This window comes from Oryctolagus cuniculus, chromosome 18 (genome assembly GCF_964237555.1).
Source record: "Oryctolagus cuniculus chromosome 18, mOryCun1.1, whole genome shotgun sequence".
NCBI lineage: Eukaryota > Metazoa > Chordata > Mammalia > Lagomorpha > Leporidae > Oryctolagus > Oryctolagus cuniculus.
Window position 1 is genome coordinate 19,559,293 of NC_091449.1, and position 23,271 is coordinate 19,582,563.

Here is a 23,271-nt window from a genome sequence, read left to right on the forward strand (position 1 = left end):
CAGATGGAGGATTAACCTACTGCACGATGGTGCTGGCCCGGGTTCCACTGAATTCTAAGCCCCACCCTTATCTTGGGATGGTCTCCCTGCCTGTCCCTGTCTCACCCAGCTCTACCACGGCTGTTGCCTCTCTGAAACTTCTTCAGCCTTGTTCAGCTTGGCGGGAATCCCCCGTGCTGGGCCAGGAACACAGATGAACCTCGCTAATGATGTGGAAAGACGGGCCCTAGGGCTCAGTTAATTTTAGATACAATTTTTCAGTGCTCGTAAGTGGGAGGAGCCAAAGTGGGCTGTGGGGACTCCAGCACACACACCTCCCTCTCCCAAGGTCGCCATACTCCTGCACTTAGGTAGGGGGTCCCGCAGGTCCGTGAGGCTGCCTCGGCCAAGGCTGTGCCTCCTCCCAGGAGATCGGGTGCCCCACATTGCTCTAGGCAGGTTCCCATGCCCCTCTTCCTGCGGAACGCCCCCCGCACCCTCTCCCAGGCATTGGGACGGGCAGACACAGCTCCTGGTGAGTCATGGGTGGGTGCCACTCCAAGCAGGGTCTTCTATGACGCAGTGGGACTGAGTGGAAGGAAAGGAAAACCGCAGACAACATTTCTCTGGGTCAACACCGCCTGCCCCCTGCCTCTGTCCTGTTTCCGGTCTTCTCCCTCCTCTCCAGGACATGCAGTCCATGTGTCTCTAGGGCTATCCCTAATCCCAGAGGGCCCAGGCTCATGGAGCCAAGTTTTCCCCTCGGCCTTGCAAGATCAGGCCTGGAACTGGGCGTGGCCCAGGTAAGGAAACTCCACCTGTGGAAGGACCTCCCAGGGAGGTGGTGCTACACAGGTGGGCAGAGGGAGACAGGTCTGGGGGCTGTAGAATGGGGGTTACCCTCACAGTTGAGTGAGTGCTGGACACACACGCGCCCGCACTTCCCCGCCCCGCCCCTGCGTTAGAGCCACGCCCGCCTCTGTGCACCTGTCTGTCTCTGCCTCTGCCCGCCTTTCCCAGACTTGTCTCTGTCTCTGGCGTCTGTCTCTGAGTCTCTCCTTGCCCCCGTATTCCCATGAACATGTGTGTTTCTCTCTTTCTCTCAGCCTCTCTACTCCTCCCAGTCCCTCCATCTAAGTCGGCTGTCTTTTTGTCTCTGTCTCTCTCCCTCACTCTCTGCGTCTGTCTGTCTCAGTCTCTCTGAACCCCAGGATTCTCGCTCCCAGCACTCAGGGCGACTCTTCGAGAGGTGGGGCTAGGGGTGCGTCTTTGAAAAGGGGGAGGGGGTGGCTGCTGCCTACGCCTTTAAGCGCGGGCGCGCGCGGGGCCTGCGCCTTTAAGCGCGGGCGCGCGCGCGGCCCTGGGTTCCTGGCGAGGAGGCCGCGGGAGCTCCTGGACCCGGCCCGCCTGCCCGGCCCCCGCCCGGCCCCCGCCCCGGTCCCGGCGGGGGAGGGGTCTCTGAGCGCGGCCCCTCCCCCCTTCGCCCCCACCTGTGCTGCGGTGCCCCCATCCCGCGTGTCCCTGTCTGTCTGTCCGTCCGCGACCGGGCCTCGCCCCACCCCGGCCCTGGGGCTGCCCAGTCGCCCCCCTACCCACTGCAGCCGACCCCCTCCTTCGGGGCCAGCCGCAGCCTGGAAAGCAAGCCGGCACGCGCCCCAGACCAGGCCCTGCACCCCGGCACCGGGGGCCTGCACCCCCTGACTGGATCAAGACACCTGGAAATCCGAGCCTGGTACCCAGATCTGGGGATAGATCCCTGAGACCCGGCGCCTGGACCCTAGTATCTGGAGCTGGAATCCCAACGTCGGTCCCTGGGACCCCAAGATTTGGAACCTGAACCCCATGAATTGAAACCAAGACCTCAAGATTTGGCATCTCAGACCTCAGATCTGGAGCTGAACTCTGAATTCTGTGCCTGGGACCTTGAAATCCCAGATTGGATTTTTCAGTCTCTACCCTGGAACCCACTCTTTGGGACCCGAACCCTGGGATGTAGGCCTTGGATTTCCAGCTCTGAACCATGGAATTCCAAGAGGCCTGAACCTGGACATGGGCCTGAAGTGCTTGCTGCAAATCTGATGTTGAAATGTGGGACTAGAGACCTCTGTACCTTAACTCAGCACCCCAATATCTGGACGCAGAACCCCAGCTTTGGATTCCCAGGGTTGGGCTTCGGACTCACACACTAAGCGCCCAGGTTTGGCTGTTTCGCATCCCAAGACTGGAGCTGGGAGACCCTGACCCTAAACAACACAACCTGGGGCCTGGGTCTCTTAAAACCGGACCCTAGAGAGACCTAGTAATATCTGGGGGGTCTGGGACCCCAACCTTTCAGGTCTGGAGATTTCGTGGCCACAGATCTGAGCTGAGATACAACACACGGTCCCACCCCGGAAGCCTTTGAGACGCGAAGGCATGACCAGACACCCCCTCCAGTGCCCTGACCTCTGACCCCCTTGGAGCCGGAGGACTCTGCTCCCTGGGGCAGCTTCCAGCTCAGGTAAGATGCTGGGGGGTCTTCCGTGGTAGGGAGGGCCCCGGGAGGAGCTTTGTGGCTGGGGGTGGAGGAAGATGAGGGCCAGGTTCCCTTAGGCACTGTGGGCTTCCGGGGTGGGGGAGACAGCCCCCCAGGGTCCGCCTCCAACACTCTCTGGACACGTGGCCAGCCCTGCCCCTCTCTGACCTTCTCATCCCCCACCGATGGCCGCTCCGGGCCTCTGACCCCCCTCACCCCCGCGCCCAGCTTGTCACCATCTGTCCTGTGTGGCCGCCGCCAGCCGCCTGTCTCAGCGGCCACCTCCGTTCGCTTCTCTCTGGTCATCTTTGACCGCCCCGTCCAGCTCTCTCTGTGTGCTGCTTTTCCCAAGGACCGTTTTCCACGGCTCTTCCCAGTCGTGCCCTCCCGCCCCCAGCCCTCTCGCCCTCTGCTCGCCCCTGACTGTCGGCTGTGGTCTGCGGCCGTCTCCAGCTCCCCTGACATCTCTGTCCGGCTCTCCCCAGCCAGCCCCCTCTACAGCTTCCTCTCTGGCTTCTGCAGCCAGCTTCCACCAACTCTCCCAGTCTACAACCACCTGGCCACCCTGGCCTTTACTGCTGTCGCTCGCTCGCTCTCTCCCTCTCTCTCCACCCCCTACCCCGCCCGTTCCTGAATTCTCTCTGATCATTTCTAATGCCTTGGGCTGCCCTAGCTCCCTCAGATGCCTTGTCCCCTCAGGGGCCTTATGCTGCCCCACCGTCCTGGTTGCCGACACGCTTCCTCCCTTCTCCCTCTGAGCACCTTGCCAGCTCCGACCCTCGCTCATCTCCTGGCCACACAACCACCTCCCCCCTGGTCCTGTCTCACCTCTTCCGATCATCCCACCACCCTGGCCACCTCTTGCCTCTACGGCCAACACTACCCATCCCCGTGACCACGTCCAAAGCCCTGCACCCACCGTACCCAGCACTCCCGGTCTCTGACCATCCTCCGTCTGTTCCCTGGGTCCCTCCAGACCCAGCCCGGAGTCCGACCGTCTCCGCTGGCTTCCGCCGGCACTGACCACTCCTCTCTCCGCCCAGCTCTTCTGCCTTAGCCTCGTTTGTCGTCTTCTCTCCTGTCTCAGCCCACCCTCCCAGGTCCCCCAGAGACCCCCCACTGGCCTCAACCTGCCTGACGCCCCTCTCCCGGCCCCCACCTTCCCCACAGGCCGCCCCTGCCCGCGATGGCCGTCCTCCCGCTGCTCCTCTGCCTGCTGCCGCTGGCCCCCGCCTCGTCTCCACCCCAGCCGGCCACGCCCAGCCCGTGTCCCCGTCGCTGCCGCTGCCAGACCCAGTCACTGCCCCTGAGCGTGCTGTGCCCGGGGGCCGGCCTCTTGTTCGTGCCACCCTCGCTGGACCGCCGGGCAGCTGAGCTGCGCCTGGCCGACAACTTCATCGCGGCCGTGCGCCGCCGCGACCTGGCCAACATGACGGGCCTGCTGCACCTGAGCTTGTCCCGAAACACCATCCGCCACGTGGCGGCCGGCGCCTTCGCCGACCTGCGCGCCCTGCGCGCCCTGCACCTGGACGGCAACCGGCTGACCTCGCTGGGCGAGGGCCAGCTGCGCGGCCTGGTGAACTTGCGCCACCTCATCCTAAGCAATAACCAGCTGGCGGCGCTGGCGGCCGGGGCCCTGGACGACTGCGCCGAGACGCTGGAGGACCTCGACCTGTCCTACAACAACCTGGAGCAGCTGCCCTGGGAGGCCCTGGGCCGCCTGGGCAACGTCAACACGCTGGGCCTCGACCACAACCTGCTGGCGTCCGTGCCCGCCGGTGCCTTCTCCCGCCTGCACAAGCTGGCGCGGCTGGACATGACTTCCAACCGCCTCACCACCATCCCGCCCGACCCCCTCTTCTCCCGCCTGCCGCTGCTCGCCAGGCCCCGGGGCTCCCCGGCCTCCGCCCTGGTGCTGGCCTTCGGCGGGAACCCGCTGCACTGCAACTGTGAGCTGGTGTGGCTGCGGCGCCTGGCGCGGGAGGACGACCTGGAGGCCTGCGCCTCGCCTCCTGCCCTGGGCGGCCGCTACTTCTGGGCCGTGGGTGAGGAGGAGTTTGTGTGCGAGCCGCCCGTGGTGACCCACCGCTCGCCACCCCTGGCGGTGCCCGCGGGCCGGCCGGCCGCCCTGCGCTGCCGGGCCGTGGGGGACCCGGAGCCCCGCGTGCGCTGGGTGTCGCCCCAGGGCCGGTTGCTGGGCAACTCGAGCCGAGCCCGCGCCTTCCCTAACGGGACCCTGGAGCTGCTGGTGACCGAGCCGGGCGACGGCGGCATCTTCACCTGCATCGCCGCCAACGCGGCCGGCGAGGCCACGGCTGCCGTGGAACTGACCGTGGGTCCTCCCCCGCCCCCCCAGCTAGCCAACAGCACTAGCTGTGACCCCCCGCGGGACGGGGAGCCGGATGCCCTCACCCCGCCCTCCGCCGCCTCTGCCTCCGCAAAGGTGGCTGACACCGTGTCCCCCACCGACCGGGGCGTCCAGGTGACTGAGCACGGGGCCACCGCTGCCCTCGTCCAGTGGCCGGAGCAGCAGCCTCTCCCTGGCATCCGCATGTACCAGATCCAGTACAACAGCTCGGCCGATGACATCCTCGTGTACAGGTGCAGGGCCTGGCAGTGGGGCAACTTGGGAAGGGAGCCGGGGTGGGGGCAGGGGTGCACCTGCTCACCGCCCAGACTGACGCACACAGCTGACAAACGCCACTGCGAGGTTACAGAGGCAATCAGACGGCACGGGGACAGAAATCAGGCGGCAGGGACGACAGGAATCAGGCAGCAAGGGTCAGAGAAATCTGGCCACCGGGGTAGCGGGAAAACAGACAGGATAAAATAAATGGGCAAAAATTAAAAATAAACCAGGCTAAGAAAGATCAAGCAATAATAACACAAGAAATCGGGCAGCGAGAGTAAGTGGAAGAAAGCAGGCAGCGAGAGTAAGTGGTAACAAACATTAAGAGGGAAGCGTGTTGCTGGAGGGGTGAATAAAAGCGAACGTGAGGGGGAGAGAGGGGACCGCCAGGTTGTCCAGGTGACAGGGCGGCAGGAAGAACGGGAGGCGAGGCAGGGATCTCCGGCGGCCCTGGGGTCGGGGCGTCAGCAGGGATGCTGGGCCGAGGACGGTAATCGGAGACCGGGCTCGAGTTTGGGCAGTGAGAGCCGACCCTGCCTTTGGGGTTCTCATACGGTGACATCTGAACTTTTGATTTTCTAAATCAAATTGAATCTAGTTCCAAGTGTTGGCTAGTTAGGCAGGGATATTGAGTTTGCCATTCTCAGGGTAGAGGGCGGGGCTCCCGTCTCCCCTTCCATCCCTGCAGACACAAAGCCTACGGTTCACACACTCCAGGGAGCCAGTCAGCACCTCCTCCGCCCCTCACAGCCCGAGGGCAGCTGGTCCGCTCTGTGGCTACCGCTCAGCAAGCTCCAGCTTGGCACGGACAACTGTGGGCGACCCCCTGCCCTCAGCACCAGGCTGCGCCCGCAGAGCAGCCTCTGAGACCCGGCTGCCCCAGAGGGAGGGCACCTTAGATAAGCCAGGCCTTGGAGCCCCTCTGCTCCCCTGGGACCACACATCAAGACGTCACTTGATTTCCCCCTCGGTCCTAAAAACCCAGTGGGCTTGGTCCAGTCCCTTGCTCAGACAACTCAGCCCACAGAGGGCTCCCCGCTGAAAATCACACAGGTCCCGGCCACCTCACCGGGCAGAGGATGGGACGGTCACGCTCCAACAGGCAGCCCAGGAGTGGCCTGTTCCTCTGCCATTTGAACAGTTCAGGAACAGACCAAATTGCCAAGCAAGATAGGTCTCCAACAGCATGCCCTGCCCCACCAGGAAATACAGTGGGATTGGGTGGCGAGGATAAAAGGAGATAAATGGGAGCCAGGCAGGAGAGATGAAAAGGAACTGGAATGAAATCAGGCAGCAGAGAGAAAAAGAAATCAGCAGGGGTGACAGAGCCATGGTAGTTTGATGAGAAAGGAAGCAGACGCCAGGACACCCTGGGAAGCAGACGAGATACAGGGACAGGGACAGGCAGTGGGGCTAGGGGAATCTGTAGGCAGTCAGGGGAAGTCTGGCGACAGGAGTACAGGGACATCAGCGAGCAGTCCTCTGAACACTGCGAGGGCGAGTTGGGCACAGGCTGGAGGGAGGCCGAGTGAGGGGCTGGAGGGAGGTCGGGAGGTGAGGTCAGAGGGGAATTGAGGATGGGGGTGCGAGACGAGGAGGAAACAGGGAAGTCAGACAGGGTTCAACCAAAACGGGGCAGTGAACCCCAGAGGTGTCTGGGGGCGGGGCTGGGGAGAACTGCGGGGCAGAGCAGCAGGGACTTTAGACAGTTGGATGGATGAGTAAAATGAAACAGGAGAACGCAGGTGGCGTGCTGCAGAGAAACTGGGCAGTGGGACCAGGTGAAGCCGGCTGGGGCTGGGCAGGGGAACTGGGGGAACTGGGGTAGTGGGCAGGGTGTGGGGAGTTGGGGATCAGGCAAAAGACTAAAAGGAAATTGGGCATGGAGCTTAGAGGGAAACAGAGGCACATGGTGGGGGGCAGGCTGTGGGGCAGGGTAATTGGCTGCAGGTGTCAGACCCAAAGGTGGAAGGAAACTGGCTGCGGTGTAGGTTCGAGGGGGGCTCGGCGGGCTAGAGTGCACTGAGGGGGGAGCCTGCAGCAGGGGCTGGGGGGTGCACGGGCGGCTGCCGGGCAGTGCGAGACCTGACCCCCCCCCCTGCCCGCCCCCACAGGATGATCCCCGCGGACAGCCACTCCTTTCTGCTCAGCGACCTGGCATCAGGCCGCACCTACGATCTGTGCGTGCTGGCCGTGTACGAGGATGGCGCCACCGGGCTGACGGCCACGCGGCCCGTGGGCTGCGCCCGCTTCTCCACGGAACCCGCGCTGCGGCCGTGCGGCGCCCCGCACGCACCCTTCCTGGGCGGCACGATGATCATCGCGCTGGGTGGTGTCATCGTGGCATCCGTCCTGGTCTTCATCTTCGTGCTGCTCATGCGCTATAAGGTGCACGGCGGCCAGCCCCCAGGCAAGGCCAAGGCGACCGCGCCCGTCAGCAGCGTCTGCTCCCAGACCAACGGCGCCCTGGGCCCGGCGCCCGCCGCACCTGCCCCTGAGCCCGCCGCGCCCAGGGCCCACACCGTGGTCCAGCTGGACTGCGAGCCCTGGGGGCCCAGCCACGAACCTGCGGGGCCCTAGCCGGGCGCCCACCTCTACGACTCCTCTGGCCCCGGGCACAGCAGGACCCGGAGACCCCACGGACCTTGCCTCAGACTCACCAAATCGCTCACGGTTTTTAAAACTCTGATGGGGAGGGTATGGGGGCACCGGGGCACAACAAGAAAGTCCTATTTTTCTAAGCTTGGGCCTGGGCTCTTGCCCCTTGTCTCTGTCTGTGGCGGGGCAGGGGGTCGTGCAAGGGGGCTGGGGCTGGGGATTGCCTCCGCTGGGGAAAGGCACCCGCAGTCGGAGGTCCCTGGAGGAGGTGGCCAGCCATTCAGCCAAGACATTCTTCGAGTGGCTACTCTGGGCAAGCCCCGGGCTGGGTGAGTCCCCAAGTTCCAATGACAGACACAGCCCAGAGTGACCAGGAAGGTGGGCATGGGGGAAGTCTAGGGTTTTGGGATAGCCCAGAAGAGGGAGTGGTCAAGAAGGGCTTCCAGGAGGAGGAGAGTTATGTTCTGAGAATGACATCTGCAAGAGATGACCGAGCTTAGTGTGTCCCAGGCACTGGGGTGCTGCGGTAGAGGTGGGGCAGGGGCCAGGACCTCTAGGGTGAGGAGCTCTCTGGCCTGAGAGTACTGGGGAGCCATGGAGGAGTCTATGCAAGGGAGGGAGCTGGAGCTTTAGTGAGGAGGGTCCACTGGGTAGGCGAAGAAGACTTAAGCCCGGGAGCTTGGGGAAGCCAGGGCAGGGAGCTGGGTGGGTGAGGACAGGCCTGGGGGGAGGAGAATGCGGAGGGTGATGGAGAGGTGCAGTGGGTGGGCCATGGGGGAGGGAAGGTGCAGAGCAAGGCTCTGGCTGTAGCCCTGGGGGGGGGGGGGCGGGCGGGCTGCCCTGATCCAGGACCAGGGAGGAGGGCAGGTGTGGGGAAGGCGCCACAGCCAGTGTGGTACTCGGTGGATGCGGGCGCCCAGAGGATGTCAGGGGGGTGTCCTGGGGGCCTGGCTGGTCTGAGGCCGGAAGGAGCACAGAATCAGGGGCTTTGTCAGCAGAGGTGGGAACCGAGCCCACGGGGAGTCCTTCGCCTCTGGGAGGGCTCCCAGTTAAAGGAGAAGCAAAGAAAAGCCTAAGAAAGACTGCGGCGAGGAGCAGGCAGAGGCGCGGGGAGCCAGGCGAGCAAGGCTGTGAGGACCCCAGCCAGGGCCAGGTCAGGGGCCGACCGCGGCAGGTGCCGCATTCAGCTGGTGTGCCAGTCGGAGCTGGGAAAGTCTAGACAGGGAGCCCCCGCGATTCCGTGGGCCTGGAGCCGGTTCCAGGCTGATCTGGAACTTCCCAGGCAGCGCTGGGCCTCACGCTGCGTTTGCCCGAGGTCCCCCTGGCACATCAGGTCTGAGGTTTGTAGGAGCAAATCGTGGGCCAAGGAAGTGCCAGCCTCCTCGGAGCTCCAGGAGTGGGGTTGACAGCGCGGCAAACAGCGCCTCCTGACCTCGGGGCTTCTCTGTGGGTCCTGTCGGCCTTCGGGAGTGAGGCAGGTGTGGAGGGCACGTGGAGTGGCCATTCTCATGACCTGGTGCACGTAACCTTGACCTTGTGAAATGGCCAGTCCTCCTACCTCCAGCCACAGCTTCTGTGGGCAGCCTAGGCCTTGGAAATGATAGTCCACCAACCTGGGCAGGGCGTGGCGTCCCAGGGACCTGCTGATTCCCCCCGCGGCATCACAAGGTCCTTCCTCCTGTCTGTTACCCGTGGTTGGTCAAGGTCAAATGAGGTCATCAGGGAGAGTGAGGTCATGAGTCCAGAGAAAAGGGGCCTAGAAGTGGGAGGATCAGGTGCCTGGTGGGGCTACGCATTACCAGTTACTGCCAGGAGGGGGAGCCAGACTCATTGTTCCTAGGCCCTCATTTTTAAAATCCAACCATCTTTACTGCACACCTACTGTGTGCCAGGCGCTGGGGATGCAGTGCTGATCAAATACAAGCACCGGTCCTGCCCTCACACATCTCACTCACCATTTGGTGGGCAGTAAACTGTTAAACAGTTACAAGTGTCTGTGGTGACAAGGGGACCACAGGAGAGACGTGTGGGAGAGTTAGACCCTAGAACCAGGAGACCCGACCCAGGAAGAGAGGGTGAGGAAGGCTTCCTGGAGGAGGCGAGTCCTCAGCTGAGGCCCAAAGCATGCCCAGGTTAGAGTTAAGTAGGCGAGGGGTGGAGAGGGCCTTCCCTCCATTGCTAGGGGGTGTCAGGGGAGTACGAACCTGAAGGAGGCCTTGGGAGGGAGGTGGGCTGGGGGGAGAGCAGTGACCATGTGGAGGTTGGAACATGGGCAGGGGGCGGGGGGGCAGGACCCACGGCAGAGTGGGAGTCTGGCTATGTGGGAGATGGTGGGCCAGGGGCGTGGCCAAGAGCAAGGCTGAGAAGCCTATGGAGGGGGCTGGGAGTGCCCAGGGCCCCCGCAGAGGGCACTGGGAGGGGGGGTGGACAGTGGTATGGGCAGGCTTACGAAGAACCCTGGATGTGTGCGGGCCAGACACCCCTGTGCAGCCTTCCCCTGCATGCCAGGGGCATGGGGCCCGATGTCGTGGGGAGGTACCCCACAACTCGCTTTTCCTAGACAGCTCGAGGGGACAGGCTGGTGGAGGTGAAGACACGCTTGGCACTTCCTGCTGGGTGTATTCCAACTCAGCTCTGCGCAGCCCCTGGGGCGCGCTCCCGTCCCCCTGGCCTCGGGTAACACAGCAGGTGCTCGGGACTCCCCTCTTCAATGTCCCCCTAACTGCTGCAGCCCCCACCCCCACCCCAGGCTTCTCCGCTCACCCTCTGCTGGGGCCTGCACCCCTCCTGGACCCCAGACCTGGCTCGTCTCGGTTTCCTGGACCCCTCTTCCTGGATACCCCCCAGGCTCATCACAGCCACCGGGTCCCACCCTGGCCACACCCTGCCCTTCCTTCCAGGTCCTGTCTCGGGGCGACCCCCATTCAGCCTGCACCGCCCTCAGCCCCCGGATGCCGGCGCTGGGCCCCTGGCCTAGGTCTGCCCCTCCCCCGGGTCTAGGATCTCCTGCAGAGACACCTCCACGCTCCCCAGTGTTTCTGGAGCTCCAGGCCTCCTCCCACCATCTTACCCCCTCCCTGCCCCCAGCAGCCCCCCCAGCACCTGTGTCCACCCCTGGCTGCCAGGCCGGAGGGAAAAGGCAGCCCCTGCCCGAGAGGCCCACACTGCCCACCTCTGCACCTTCCCCACGTCCCGTGCCCTCACTAACCCCAGGGAAGGACCTGAAGCAAGTGACACAGGAAGCTACTTGCTTCTAGAATCTTCCCCCTCCCCACCCGGGGGCGGGGGTCCTGTGGGAGACAGGGCTGGGACACAGCCTGCTAGAGGGGTGGCACTGGTACCCAGGGTCCCTTCCTCTCCCTGTCTGGAAACTCAGCCTCGTCCTCCGTGGGGGTGGGGCTCCACTGTTCTGCAGCCAGGACTTTAGGGGAACACGGGGGTGTGGGTGGCGTGAGGCCACTGGCCAATTGTGTCCCCACATCCCGGCCCATGCTGTCCTCTCCTGCCTGTCACCACTCACTTGCATGACCCCCCTTTCCCCAAACTTGGAAGGGGAAGTCTCTGGCCACCTCCTGCTGCTGACCCAGAAGAGCCCAGACCCATTCCCCTTCTCAGAAGCTGGGCTCCCAGCCCCCAGCCCCCACCCCGGCCTTCCAAGGCTCCAGTGTGGAGCTCGGGGGTCCTGCCCGCTCGTCTCAGGGCGCCCTGCAGGCCTCGGCTTCTCCCACACCTGTCCCTCCAACTCACTGGCCCTGGCCTGCTGCCTCTTCTCCCCACCCCCATAATCAGTCCTCATAGTGATCCATGGCCCCAGGCCAGGCTGGAACCAGGAGGGGCACGGGGAAGCCTGGCAGAGGGACGGCCCTATCCCCCGGCTGTGCCCGGGGAAGCCAGTGACCCAGGGGAGCCACAGAGGGCTGGGGAGCTGATCTGGGCTGCAGCAGGGGACTGCTGGTGCTGGCTAGGATTGGGGCATGGTTCGGTGACGGGGGCGATTGGCCACAGTGGAGATTCTTGGGCCAGGGCCCTGGACAGCTGGGACAGGGGGACTATCTGGGCAGACCCTGTACCAGGAAACTGGCCAAGCTTTACAGGACAGACGGTCCAAAGGAAGCCCTGTTAAGGGTCTATTTCCGCGACGGGCACTGTGGTTCCACCTCTCTCCTCGTCCATCTCCCCAGAGCTCTGGGAAGTGAGCACTAACTCCACCTTTTACAGACCACATAACTGGCCTCCCAGAGGTTGGGTGCCTTGCCTAAGAGAGTGACAGAGTCTAGATAAGAACTGGACCCATTTGGCCTCAGAATCCACCGATTATCCTGCCTCCCGCCTCTCTGCTCCCAGGCACGGCTGTTTGTGGGTTTCTAGGCCAGCAGCTTCATCACAGCTTTCTTGGAAAACGTGGGCGCTGAGAAGCCCAACTTCCGGCTGTGTGTGTCGCCACCGCCCGCACCCCCCCCCCCACGGCGGCGCTAGTGACCCCTCCCTGAGTGGGAGGGGCGGTGATGAACGCGGGTGGGCGCCTCCCCCGCACCGCACACCGCGCGGCGGCTGCCGCGGCGCCAGCAGGGCACTGGCTACGTGGTGCTGCCGCGGTCGCTGAGGCCTGGGGACCTGCACGAGACGTTTGCCACGGTGGCGGGCAGTGGGCCCACCCGCCTGCGCCTCACACCGGCTGTGCCCGTCCTGGGGGACAGTGTGGAGCACCCTGCCCGGCGCTTCAGTTGCGAAGCGTGGGCGACCCATGCAGGCGATGTGGTCACTACCAGCCGGCCAGGCACTGTTTGCAGGAAAGCCACAAGATCTTTGGCCACGCTCCGATCCACTGCCGCCCCAGGGTCTCCGGGGCTGTCGGGGGCTGCCTCTGCGCCCTGCGTGGGTGGGCCATGCTTCCCCATCCACCCCGTGTGCCCCACGGTGCCGCTCTTCTGCCCGGGCGCAGGTGCTTTTCTCTGGCTGCCGCCGAAGTGTCATTTACGATCCCTTCTTGGCGCTCAAGTCCCGAGTGGGTGCCTTCAGCCCCAGCATCAAGCTCACTTCGCAACTCGACTTTGCCAGTGGCAGCGCTGGTGGCGCGTGCTCCGGCCCCAATGCTCTCGTGCCGCTCCGCCCTGGCACCTCAGCCTTGCTGCCTCCAACTTCGTCACTGACAGCATTTTGGCCGAAGTCTGGCCTGGGCTCAGGGCTTTGCTAGGGGCACGCGGAGCACCACACACCACGTGGAGCTGCGCAGGGCGCCCATGGGTGTGTTCAGCCTCTCTACCAACCAAGGTGCAGGCTTCAGGACCCAGGGCAGCTGGTGGGGCCATGAGAAATGAGGAGATAGGATTCCTGGGGTCACTCAGGGAAAACCATAACATGACATTCAGTGACTCATAGAGCAACCAGACAGTTCTAAAACACAAGTCGCTGCCTGCCTCCAGTCAAAACCACGCCACCTCCCAGTGAAAGCAAGTCCTTTCCAATGGTTTTCAAGGTCCTACAAGGCCTGCTCCCGTTACCTCCCTCATCCAGTCTCCTCCCACTGTGTCCCTCGCTCCCTCTGTGACAGCCACACGGGCCACTTTATTTTCTTCTTCCTGCCCCTGGGCCTTTGCATTGCTATCCCCACGATATCCCTATGAATCAAATGTCTCCTTTAAAAAAAAAAGAAAGTTAATTAAAATCTTTAAAAAACAGTTACTTATTTGAAATGCAGAGAGCAAGAGACAGAAAGACACTCAGAGAAATTTTTCATCTACTAGTTCACCCCCCTAAATGGCCTCAATGAAGCCAGGAGCTTGAAACTCCATCCGGGTCTCCTGTGTGGGTGGTAGGAGCCCAAACACTTGGGCCATTTTCCACTTCTTTCCTAGGCACATTAGAAGGAGCTGGATCAGAAGTAAAGCAACCAGGACTCCAACCAGTGCTCATAAGGGATGCAAGAAAATTTCACCTTTTTTTATTATTATTTGAGAGGCAGGGTGGGGGGGGGAGAGAGAGAGAGAGAGATCTTCTGTCTGCTAGTTCATGCTCCAAATGGCTGTAATGGCTAGGGCTGGGCCAGGCAAAAGCCAGGAACCTGGGATTCCATCCGGGTCTCCCATGTAGGTGGCAGGGGCCCAAGGACTTGGACCACCATCTTCTGCTGCTTTCCTAGGCCATAGCAGAGAGCTGGATCACAAGCAGAGTGGCCGGGACTTGAACCAGCCCCCATGTGAGATGCAGCATTGCAGACTGTAGCTTAACTCACTGAGCCATAGTGCCAGCCCATTTTCACCTTCTTACTGAGGCCAACCTGACCACCGAATTTCAATGGCCACTCTCCCCACCTGGTACATTCTCTAGTTCTTTCCTTGACTTTTTTTTTTTCACAGCAAATATCACTTTCTTTATGCTTATTATCCTATTATCTTTCTCTGCTACATATTAGTTCCTTGAGAACAATGATTTGTTCATTGTTTAAGTAAGCTTTCAGATACGCAGTTAAATGCCCAATTTTAAAGTTTTCAGCCTGAATGCATTTTCGCATCCATGTACATCACTTAAATGTGATCATCACTTAAACAAAGCTATAAGACATTCCCTTCACTCCAGAGAGCGCTGTGAGGTCAGGTTTTTACCCAAATGTTTTGTTTGCTGTTGAATTTCAAGGGCTTATGACAGGGCTCAGCACTCAATAAATATTCATAGAATGAATAATAATAGTTATAATTTTTAAATGTGCACCACACCCTCTGCCAGGTATTGGGCTCAGAGAGGAAATTGTCGCTCAAGGTCACACTTTGTCTTTATTACAGTGTAAAATGTGAGCAGTGGGATGCAGGAAGGGATAGCATAATAATAGCTGGTACTGAGTGCTTAACTGTGCATTATCGCTCTTTACCCTGCCCTTAGCCTTTGAGGCAGACTAATAACATGGCAACAATTCCTTTGTCCAGGGCAGGGATGAAGAGACCAGGTTCACGTCTCCTGCCTGGTTTGCACAGTTAGAAAGTAGCAGAGTCAGGATGTGAGCCCAGTGGGTGCGGGGGCACAGTGGGTTAAGCCATCACTTGTGATATGCGCCTTCTGTATGGGCACTGGTTCAAGTCCTGGCTGCTCTGCTTCCAATCAAACTCCCTGCTAATGCGCCTGGGAAAGCAGCAGAGGACAGCTCAATGTAACTCTGGCTTTCATATAAAACCATAAATCTTTTTTAAAAATGATAATAATTGGACCCCGGTTTGCTTGCTTCCAGAGCCCAAGTTTTTTTTTTTTTTTTTTATTTTTGACAGGCAGAGTGGACAGTGAGAGAGAGAGACAGAGAGAGAAAGGTCTTCCTTTGCCGTTGGTTCACCCTCCAATGGCCGCCGCTGCAGCCGGCGCACCGCGCTGATCCGATGGCAGGAGCCAGGATCCAGGTGCTTTTCCTGGTCTCCCATGGGGTACAGGGCCCAAGCACTTGGGCCATCCTCCACTGCACTCCCTGGCCACAGCAGAGAGCTGGCCTGGAAGAGGGGCAACCGGGACAGAATCCGGCGCCCCGACCGGGACTAGAACCCGGTGTGCCGGCGCCGCAAGGTGGAGGATTAGCCTATTGAGCCACGGCGCCGGCCACCAGAGCCCAAGTTTTAACAGCCTTTGTGAGGTGTGTGTGTGGTGTGTGTGTGTGTGTTTGTACTGCCTCACAAAGATTTATAAATAGTCCAGATTTAAGGGCTAAGTGGTAAGTGCTTTTATATATATAATGTATGGATATTATATAATACATTCCTCAAAGTCACCCTGGAGGCAGGTCTTTTTATTACCCCCATTTTACAGGAAGGCAGTTGAAAGCTGAAGGTGAAAAGTCACCATCCCTGGGTCGGCACTGTGGTAAAGCAGGTTAAGCCACTGTCTGCAGCACTGTTATCCCATATGGGCACCAGTTTGAGTCCCGGCTGCTCCACTTCCAATCCTGCTCCCTGCCAATGGTCTGGGAAAGCAGCAGAAGATGGCCCAAGTGCATGGGGCTCCTGCACCCATATGGGAGACCCAGAAAGAAGCTCCTGGCTCCTGGCTTCAGATCAGCCCAGCTCCAGTCATTGGGTCATTTGGAGAGTGAGCCAGTAGATGGAAGACCTCTCTGTCTGTTTCTCCCTCTCTGTCTGTAACTCTGCCTTTCAAATAAATAAATAAAAAGATCACCATCCAGGGCCACACAGGAGGCAACCTTGTATCTAAAACACTCAGGAGCTGCTTGGATAGAGGTTCCTAGCTCAGCCTGGCTGGACGCTGACCATGGTTCTGAACACACCGTGCTTTGGGAATTAGGCTTTTCCTGTAACCCTGGAGTTCAGGGGCTCCCAACTTGACTTCAGAAAAACAGCAGTTAAGAAGAGAGATGAGGGTCGGTGCCGCGGCTCACTAGGCTAATCCTCCGCCTTGCGGCACCAGCACTCCAGGTTCTAGTCCCAGTCAAGGCACCGGATTCTGTCCCAGTTGCTCCTCTTCCAGGCCAGCTCTTTGCTGTGGCCCGGGAGTGCAGTGGAGGATGGCCCAAGTGCTTGGGCCCTGCACCCGATGGGAGACCAGGAGAACACCTGGCTCCTGCCTTCGGATTGGCACAGTGCACCGGCCATAGCGGCCATTTGGGGGTTGAACCAACAAAAGGAAAACCTTTCTCTCTGTCTCTCACTGTCTAACTCTGCCTGTCCAAAAAAAAAAAAAAAAAAAAAAAAAAAAAAAAAAAAAAAAAAAAAAAGGAGATGAGAGAACTCTCAAAGAGATAAAAGATACTGGTAGGAGTGAAAATATGCACTTCAATTATTCACACTGATTCAAAGCTGAACTATGGAGCTAGGAGGATTCTAATCTTGCTCCGAACTGTGTGATTTTGCACCAGTCATTTCTTCTTTCTGATCCCATATTTACTCCTCTATGGAGGTGGATAATAATATTAAGATATCGTAAGGTTGTGGGTTTTTTTTTAAGTTAACAGAACAGTGCCTAGCATGCAGTAAGATCTTGGCTATCACTATTTTTCAGCCATCTTTTTCTTTGCTTTTTGCACTGACTTTGAGCCAGGCTTGTTCTAGGCCCTGAAGATGCGACAGTGAACACCAGGCACAGAATCCCTACCCTTGGGAGCTGCCGCTCTGGCTTATCCTCTGATTCATATCAAAACTCTGCATTCCATTGTGGTAGAAAATATGCAAAGCTCTACAGAACAAGCAAGATTATCTCTTAAAAGTTCGCTTAGTAGATGTCCAACTTCACATGCCAACAGATGAGAATAAATAACATACTCCCTGGGAAGAAGGAAGGAAAAAATGTCCCTACTTCCCCGCAGAGCACTCTCTCTCTCTCACACACACACACACACACACACACATGTGTGTGCCACACTACTCTCCAGGCTGCTTTACATGGTGAGCTGAGGCCCCCTGATAGGTCCCCCTAGATGTGTCTGGGCAGACTGGCACAGAGATTTTCAATATTTTACTCTGGCTGTTTTCTTTTTGTATTTATTTATTTATTTATTTGAAAGGCAGAGTTATAGACAGAGAGGGAGAGACAGAGACAGAGATCTTCCATCTGCTGGTTCACCCCCAAGATAGTCACAATGGCTGAGGCTGTACCAGGCTAAAGCCAGGAGCCACAAATTCCATCCATGTCTCCCATGTCAGTGACAAGCGCCTAAGTACTTGGGTCATCTTCTGCTGCTTTCTCAGATACATTAACAGGGAGCTGGATTGGAAGCAGAGCAGCCAGGGTTCAAAGAGGCATGCCTGTATAGTATTGTGGTGGTTCAGGCAGCAGCTTAACCCACTGTATCACAATGCCAGCCCCTATTTTTATTTTGTAATTATTCATTGGAGAGGCAGAGAGAGACACATACACAGAGGGAACTCCCTTCCAGTGGTCCACTTCCCGAATGCCTGCAACGGCTCATCGTCAGGATTCAGGAACTTGCTGCAGGGCTCCAATGAGGATGGAAGGAAACTGATAACTTGAGCCATCATCACTGCCTCCCAGGGTCTGCACTGACAGAAGCTGGAGTCAAGTGTTGGAGCCAGGGGCCGGCGCCGTGGCTCACTTGGTTAATCCTCCACCTGCGGCGCCGACATCCCATATGGGCGTCGGGTTCTAGTCCTGGTTGCTCCTCTTCCAGTCTAGTTCTCTGCTGTGGCCTGGAAGGGCAGTGGAGGATGGCCCAAGTGCTTGGGCCCCTGTACCTGCATGGGAGACCAGGAAGAAGCACCTGGCTACTGGCTTTGGCTCGGCGCAGTGCTGCCCATTTGGGGAGTGAACCAATAGAAGGAAGACTTTTCTCTGTCTGTCTCTCTCTCACTGTCTGTAACTCTACTTGTCAAATAAATTTAAAAAAAAAATAGAGCTTGAGCCAGGAATCTAATCCAGACTCTCCAATATGGCGTGTGGGCATCGTCACCACTAGACCAAACGCCCATCCCCGAATCAATGGTTTTAAATGGAACCTGTGATCTCCAGTTCAGTGGACCTATTCTGCACCCAGCTCTGACAACTGCTTCTACACTGTCCCTCAGCCCCACCTTTCTCTTTCTGCTAATACAAACAGGCAGATGTATCATTGTAATGTTTTATTTATTTTTAATTTATTTGAAAGAGTGGCACACACGGAGACAAAGGAGAGATTTTTCCATCTGCTGATTCATTCCTTAATTGTCCACAACACCAAGGCTGGGCTAGGCTAAAGTCAGGAACCCATAACTCCATCTGGGTCTGCAGGCATTTGGTGGTTAACCATTGTAGGCATTTAGGTCGGTTAAACATTGCAAATGGGAGCTCTCGGTCTCTCTCCATCTTTTCTTTCTCTCCTCTCTCTCTTCTCTCTCCATCTCTCTATCTCTCCTCTCCCTCCCTTTCTCTCTCTCTCTCTCTCTCCCTCCCTTCCTCTCTCTCTCCCCCCCCATCTGTTTCATCTCAAATAAATAGATAAACTTTAAGGGCACACTTGAAGATGAACCAAGGCTTGTACCTGTTGTCTTGATTGGACCTACACCTGAACCTGTGGCTATGGCTCATTCAGAGTTTGCCCAAGTGACTGTGAATGAAACCCACCCCCAATGTGTGGCCATGGCTGAATCAGCACCTGTACTGATGACTGTGAAAGAACAAGTTCCTGCAGCCCTGGTTGTGACTGAACCAGTACCTGCACTTGTACCCATGCCCAGGCCTATAGCTGAATCTGTATCTACAACATGTACAAAGCCCCACAGTACCTGTGTCTGAATCAAGGAATTGTCTGGTGGTCAAGCCAGAGCTCAAGTCGATGACAGTGACTGAATTAGGTTTAGATTCTGTGGCTTGGGCAAGCTAGAACTTGAAAGTGTGTCTGTGTCCAAATTGATGCATGTGTCCAAATCAGAGACAGGGGCCAAAGCCGGGGTGCCCTCTGGGCCCCTAGGCCAACCTACGTCCCCATCCTGCCTGTCATTGTCCTCCGGTCCTTCCCAGCAGCCTCCCTGAATTCCAACTTGTGGTGGCTGCTCTGGAGGGAGGCAGTCTGTGCACTGTGTCACAGTGTCAGATCTTTAGTGCCACCATCACTGTTTTCAAGCATGTCAACTCTTTTCCATGTCAGGATCATAGCGTAAGGAATCCTGGGAAGCTCCATGCTTCTTGGCCATCATTTTTGCCATCTCTAAAATGGAGGCATTTGTTTGGGTCCAGAGTCCCTCTCTAAATGCCTAAGGCCAGGTGCATTTCAGATGTTGGAATCTAGAATGGTCATACCACGTGAATGTCACATGTTACATAACACTCCCAGCGAGTGTTTGCATAACCACACACATTAATATCACTGCCATGAAATGTTTGAACATGCACACTAAGTGGGATAAATTAAAACTATAAACAGCCACACTTGAGTTCAGATCAGCTTTCGCTGCCAATTGAGTTGAACATCAAGCACACAAAACTGTCTTCGTTTTCAGAGCAGTTTTTGCATCTGGGGTTGTAGGTAAGGGACTGCCGGCCTCTGGCTCCACCTCACCACGTTCCTGTGAAGTGGGCATGAGTTATCATATGAAAAGCGCTTGGGGCCGGCGCCGCAGCTCACTAGGCTAATCCTCCACCTAGCGGCGCTGGCACACCGGGTTCTAGTCCCAGTCGAGGCGCCAGATTCTTTCCCGGTTGGCCCTCTTCCAGGCCAGCTCTCTGCTGTGGCCCAGGAAGGCAGTGGAAGATGGCCCAAATGCTTGGGCCCTGCACCCCATGGGAGACCAGGAGAAGCACCTGGCTCCTGCCTTCGGATCAGCACAGTGCGCCAGCCGTGGTGGCCATTGGAGGGTGAACCAATGGCAAAAGGAAGACCTTTCTCTCTGTCTCTCTCTCTCACTATCCACTCTGCCTGTCAAAAAAAAAAAAAAAAAAAAAAAAAAAAAAAAAAGCACTTGGGACAGAGCCCAGCTCAGAGTTAAGTGTCATGTGAGGGGCATTTTCTGTGTTTATTGTCCCCGAATGTTGGCAGCTGGAACTTTCAAATTCTCTGAGCTTCAAACATACCCTACAGACACACGCAGCCACTAGCATGTCTCAGATTTCTCCCCAGAGTGGATGCCTGCGGGGACCACGGGGTTGCTGGAGGTGGGAGGCTGGTTATGGATGCACTAAGACATCCTTCTGTCTTTCCTGAGAAAGACCCTGGAGCGGATGACCTGGGTTCAAATCCTGGGGTGGCCCCTCATTATCCATGTGACCTCGGGCAAACTATTTAATCTCTCTGAGCCTGAGTTTCTTCACCTGCAAAATTGGATGATGAAAAGATTAACTCCGGGGGATGTAGCGAGGATTAAATGAGTTAACAGGACAGCTCAGGAAGCGCACGATGCTAGGACCCGATACGTGGGCCCGTGATGCTGCATGTTCCCCGCCCCATCTCCTGGGAGACCCCCTGCCATTCAAGGGCCAGGAGTTGCCTCCAGTGCTCTGAGCGTCCGGAAGCCCCCATCCCAGGTGTCCAGAACTTTGAAATCCTCAGCGCTCCAGAGTTATACTGCTGCCCCCGTGGGCCCTCACTTCCCAGGGTTCGGACCCTCCTGAGGTCCTTTGCCGACTGGGAATGTGTTGTTATGCACCAGGTCTTGTTCCGGGCACACTTCAGTGACCAAGGCAGGCAAAAGTCCTCATTCTTGTGGTGCTTCTGTTTTGGCATCAGGAGATGAGCAATAAACACAAGCGAGTCAGTTCTGTCGTCTGTTAGAAGGTCGTGGATTTTGGGGAGTAAACAACCCGAGCAGGGAGCATGGATCAGGGTCTTTGAGAAGAAAAAACCTGAGCCAAATCTTCAAGGAAGTGAGAGAGAAAGCACACAGATATCCAGGGAGAGAGCATTCCAGACAGAGGAACAGCCAGTGCTTTGATGGGAACCTGCCAGGCACGTTAGAGGGACAGCAAGAAGCCCAATGTGGCAGGTGCACAGCAGAGAGGATAGGGTCACTTAGGAGTGCAGCAGCAACGTTGAGGTTTATTCTGTGTGAGGTGGGAGACAAGGGGAGACTTTGTGCAGAGGGGAGAGGAGATAAAGGAGACACCACGTGCGTGTTCACAATGAGGGAAGGATTGTGGAGTGTGTGAAGGAAGCTTTGGGAGCCCGAGGAGGAGCCTGCTGCAAGATCCCAGGCAGGAGAGGTGGGGATGGGCCAAGGTGGGGAGGGGGGAAGCAGCTAAAAGGCACACCCTGGTGGGAGCAGGGCAAAAAGGAGGAAAGCGTGGACTGGGAGAAGGAGAGTCCCTGATCTGGAAGGGTGGATGAAGGCTCCTGGCAGTTGGGGGGAGGGCATTTTGGTGCTGACTGGAGGTTCTTCTGTTAACTGGAGGAGGCGGGCACTCCTGGCTCTTAGTGGGAGAGCTTGTCTAGACTCCGGAGACAGGGCTTCTGAGCAGTGCAGACCCATCTGGGCCCTGCAGATGAGATGGGCCCTTCTGGAGCTCCAAGCTGCCACTCCCTCGGGACCCAACCTCCAGCTCCATCAGGCTTCCACCCCCACCCCTCCTCAGGAATGCAGACTGGTGACCCCAGCTGTGGGCTGCCCCTGCAGGTGAGTCAGCGGCAAGCCAGGGCGACTGACTGCTGCTGCTGTACCTCCTCAGCTCGGGAAATCCGGGCGGAGGCGGTCGGGAGCAAGAGCTGCCCACATTTACCTGCAGCTCGCCTACAGGGCAGCATGCACTGGGGCTGGTAGTGGCAGAGGCTACCGATCGCGTGTGATGAGCCTGTGCGGCAACCTCAATGGGGACGGGACCCCACCACGTGGGCGGTCCCAACCCAAGCAGCTTGGTGTGCACCTGAGCACCACAGCTGCCTGAGCCCCCTGCAGTGCTCTCGCTCTCAGGGCTGTCCTCTGCGTCCAGCCCGCGTCCCTGCAGGAGATCCCGGGGGCCCTGGGTCGTCCTGATAGCCCCAAAGGGGGCTGAGAGCTTCTAACGCCAAGTGCTGCCACCTACGTCCTTGGAAGCCAGCTCAGCGCTCAGTGCCTGGATCTGCTCCTTCCCCGCAGGGTTTTGCACCTCTCAGCACCTGAGTGCAGAGGAGGTTCCAGGCTGGTTGCCCTGAGCGAGGGCAGAGAAAAGCTGGGGGAAGGAGACTCTGGGACTCCCGGAGCTGCACTCCTCTGTTCTAGGAGTTTGCTTCCTGGGGCCAGGATCCAGGGTCCCTGCGGGGAAGAACAGCCTCTGGATCCTGAGGGCATGACAGCTGCAGTGAGGAGGAGCCTTCTAGGCCTGAGTTAAGGCTCCTGGGGTCTTGGTCCAGGCCTCCTAGGGGCTGGGGATGGAGACTCATCATCTCTAGGGGTGGGACTGAGAACCAGAGCATCTTGATCCCCAGGGTCATGACATCTGGGTCTGGGGGCAAAGACTCCTCGGGCATGAGGTGGGGAACCACTCTATTCTAAAAGGCAAAGTTTCCTGGTTCCTAGGTGGCAAGAACTCCAGGGTCCTGGGTGACAGTTCTGAATCCCAGGGCGAGACGTTTATGTCCTGGAGAGGGGATTTGTGGTTTCAGAGGACTGAAACTTCTTCACTCTGTGAGACAAAGATTGCTGGGTCCAGAGGCTGGAGTGCTCCATTCTGGGGATGAGGACCCAAAGACCACAGCAGGAGCTCTGTAAGCAAGGGTGGGGATGTCTCCACTCCAGGGACAACTGAACGCTTGGGTCTTGGGGACTAGATTCAGGAGTCCCAAGCTGAATACTCTCTTCTCCCACCCTTCTCCATCCCCCATCCCACAACCATCAAGTGTCCCCCGAAACAGCCACCATGAGCTATGTGGTTCGTCCTCTGCAGAGAACATTTTGCCTGCTGCCTTGCGGGGAATCTTGTGCCTGTGCCATCACCTTTGTGTGTACTGCCCCAGTCTATGCACTGTGGCTGTGGCTGAATGTGGGCAGGCCACCTGCTGGAACTTGGTCAGGCATGGGCATGGGGGAGGAGGGTGCAGCTGCCTCTGCCCAGCCGCAGAAGGGAGAGTGATCTACAGAGACGGAGCGCAAGCTGGACAAGCGCTGTGCCCTGTCATTCAGCCCGCATGAGTGCATACTGGCTGGTGTGGCCACTATGTCACCTT

The 23,271-nt window shown here is 58.4% G+C and overlaps 1 protein-coding gene across 1 annotated transcript; it reads left to right on the forward strand.

The window, feature by feature from the left end:
- The first annotated feature begins 1,272 nt into the window (after positions 1-1,272).
- LRFN3 (leucine rich repeat and fibronectin type III domain containing 3) lies at positions 1,273-7,875 on the forward strand. The gene is made up of 3 exons (XM_051836043.2): positions 1,273-2,479; positions 3,665-5,095; positions 7,238-7,875. The coding sequence occupies exons 2-3, from the start codon at positions 3,681-3,683 to the stop codon at positions 7,701-7,703; spliced, it is 1,881 nt and encodes a 626-aa protein (XP_051692003.2). The 5' UTR covers positions 1,273-2,479; positions 3,665-3,680; the 3' UTR covers positions 7,704-7,875.
- Positions 7,876-23,271: the final 15,396 nt, after the last annotated feature.

Excerpts from the sequence above, each read along its gene's own strand:
- LRFN3 (XM_051836043.2), top strand. The coding sequence starts at position 3,681 with ATGGCCGTCCTCCCGCTGCTCCTCTGCCTGCTGCCGCTGGCCCCCGCC. Across the intron at positions 5,096-7,237 it reads GATGACATCCTCGTGTACAG|GATGATCCCCGCGGACAGCC; the intron begins GTGCAGGGCCTG and ends CCGCCCCCACAG.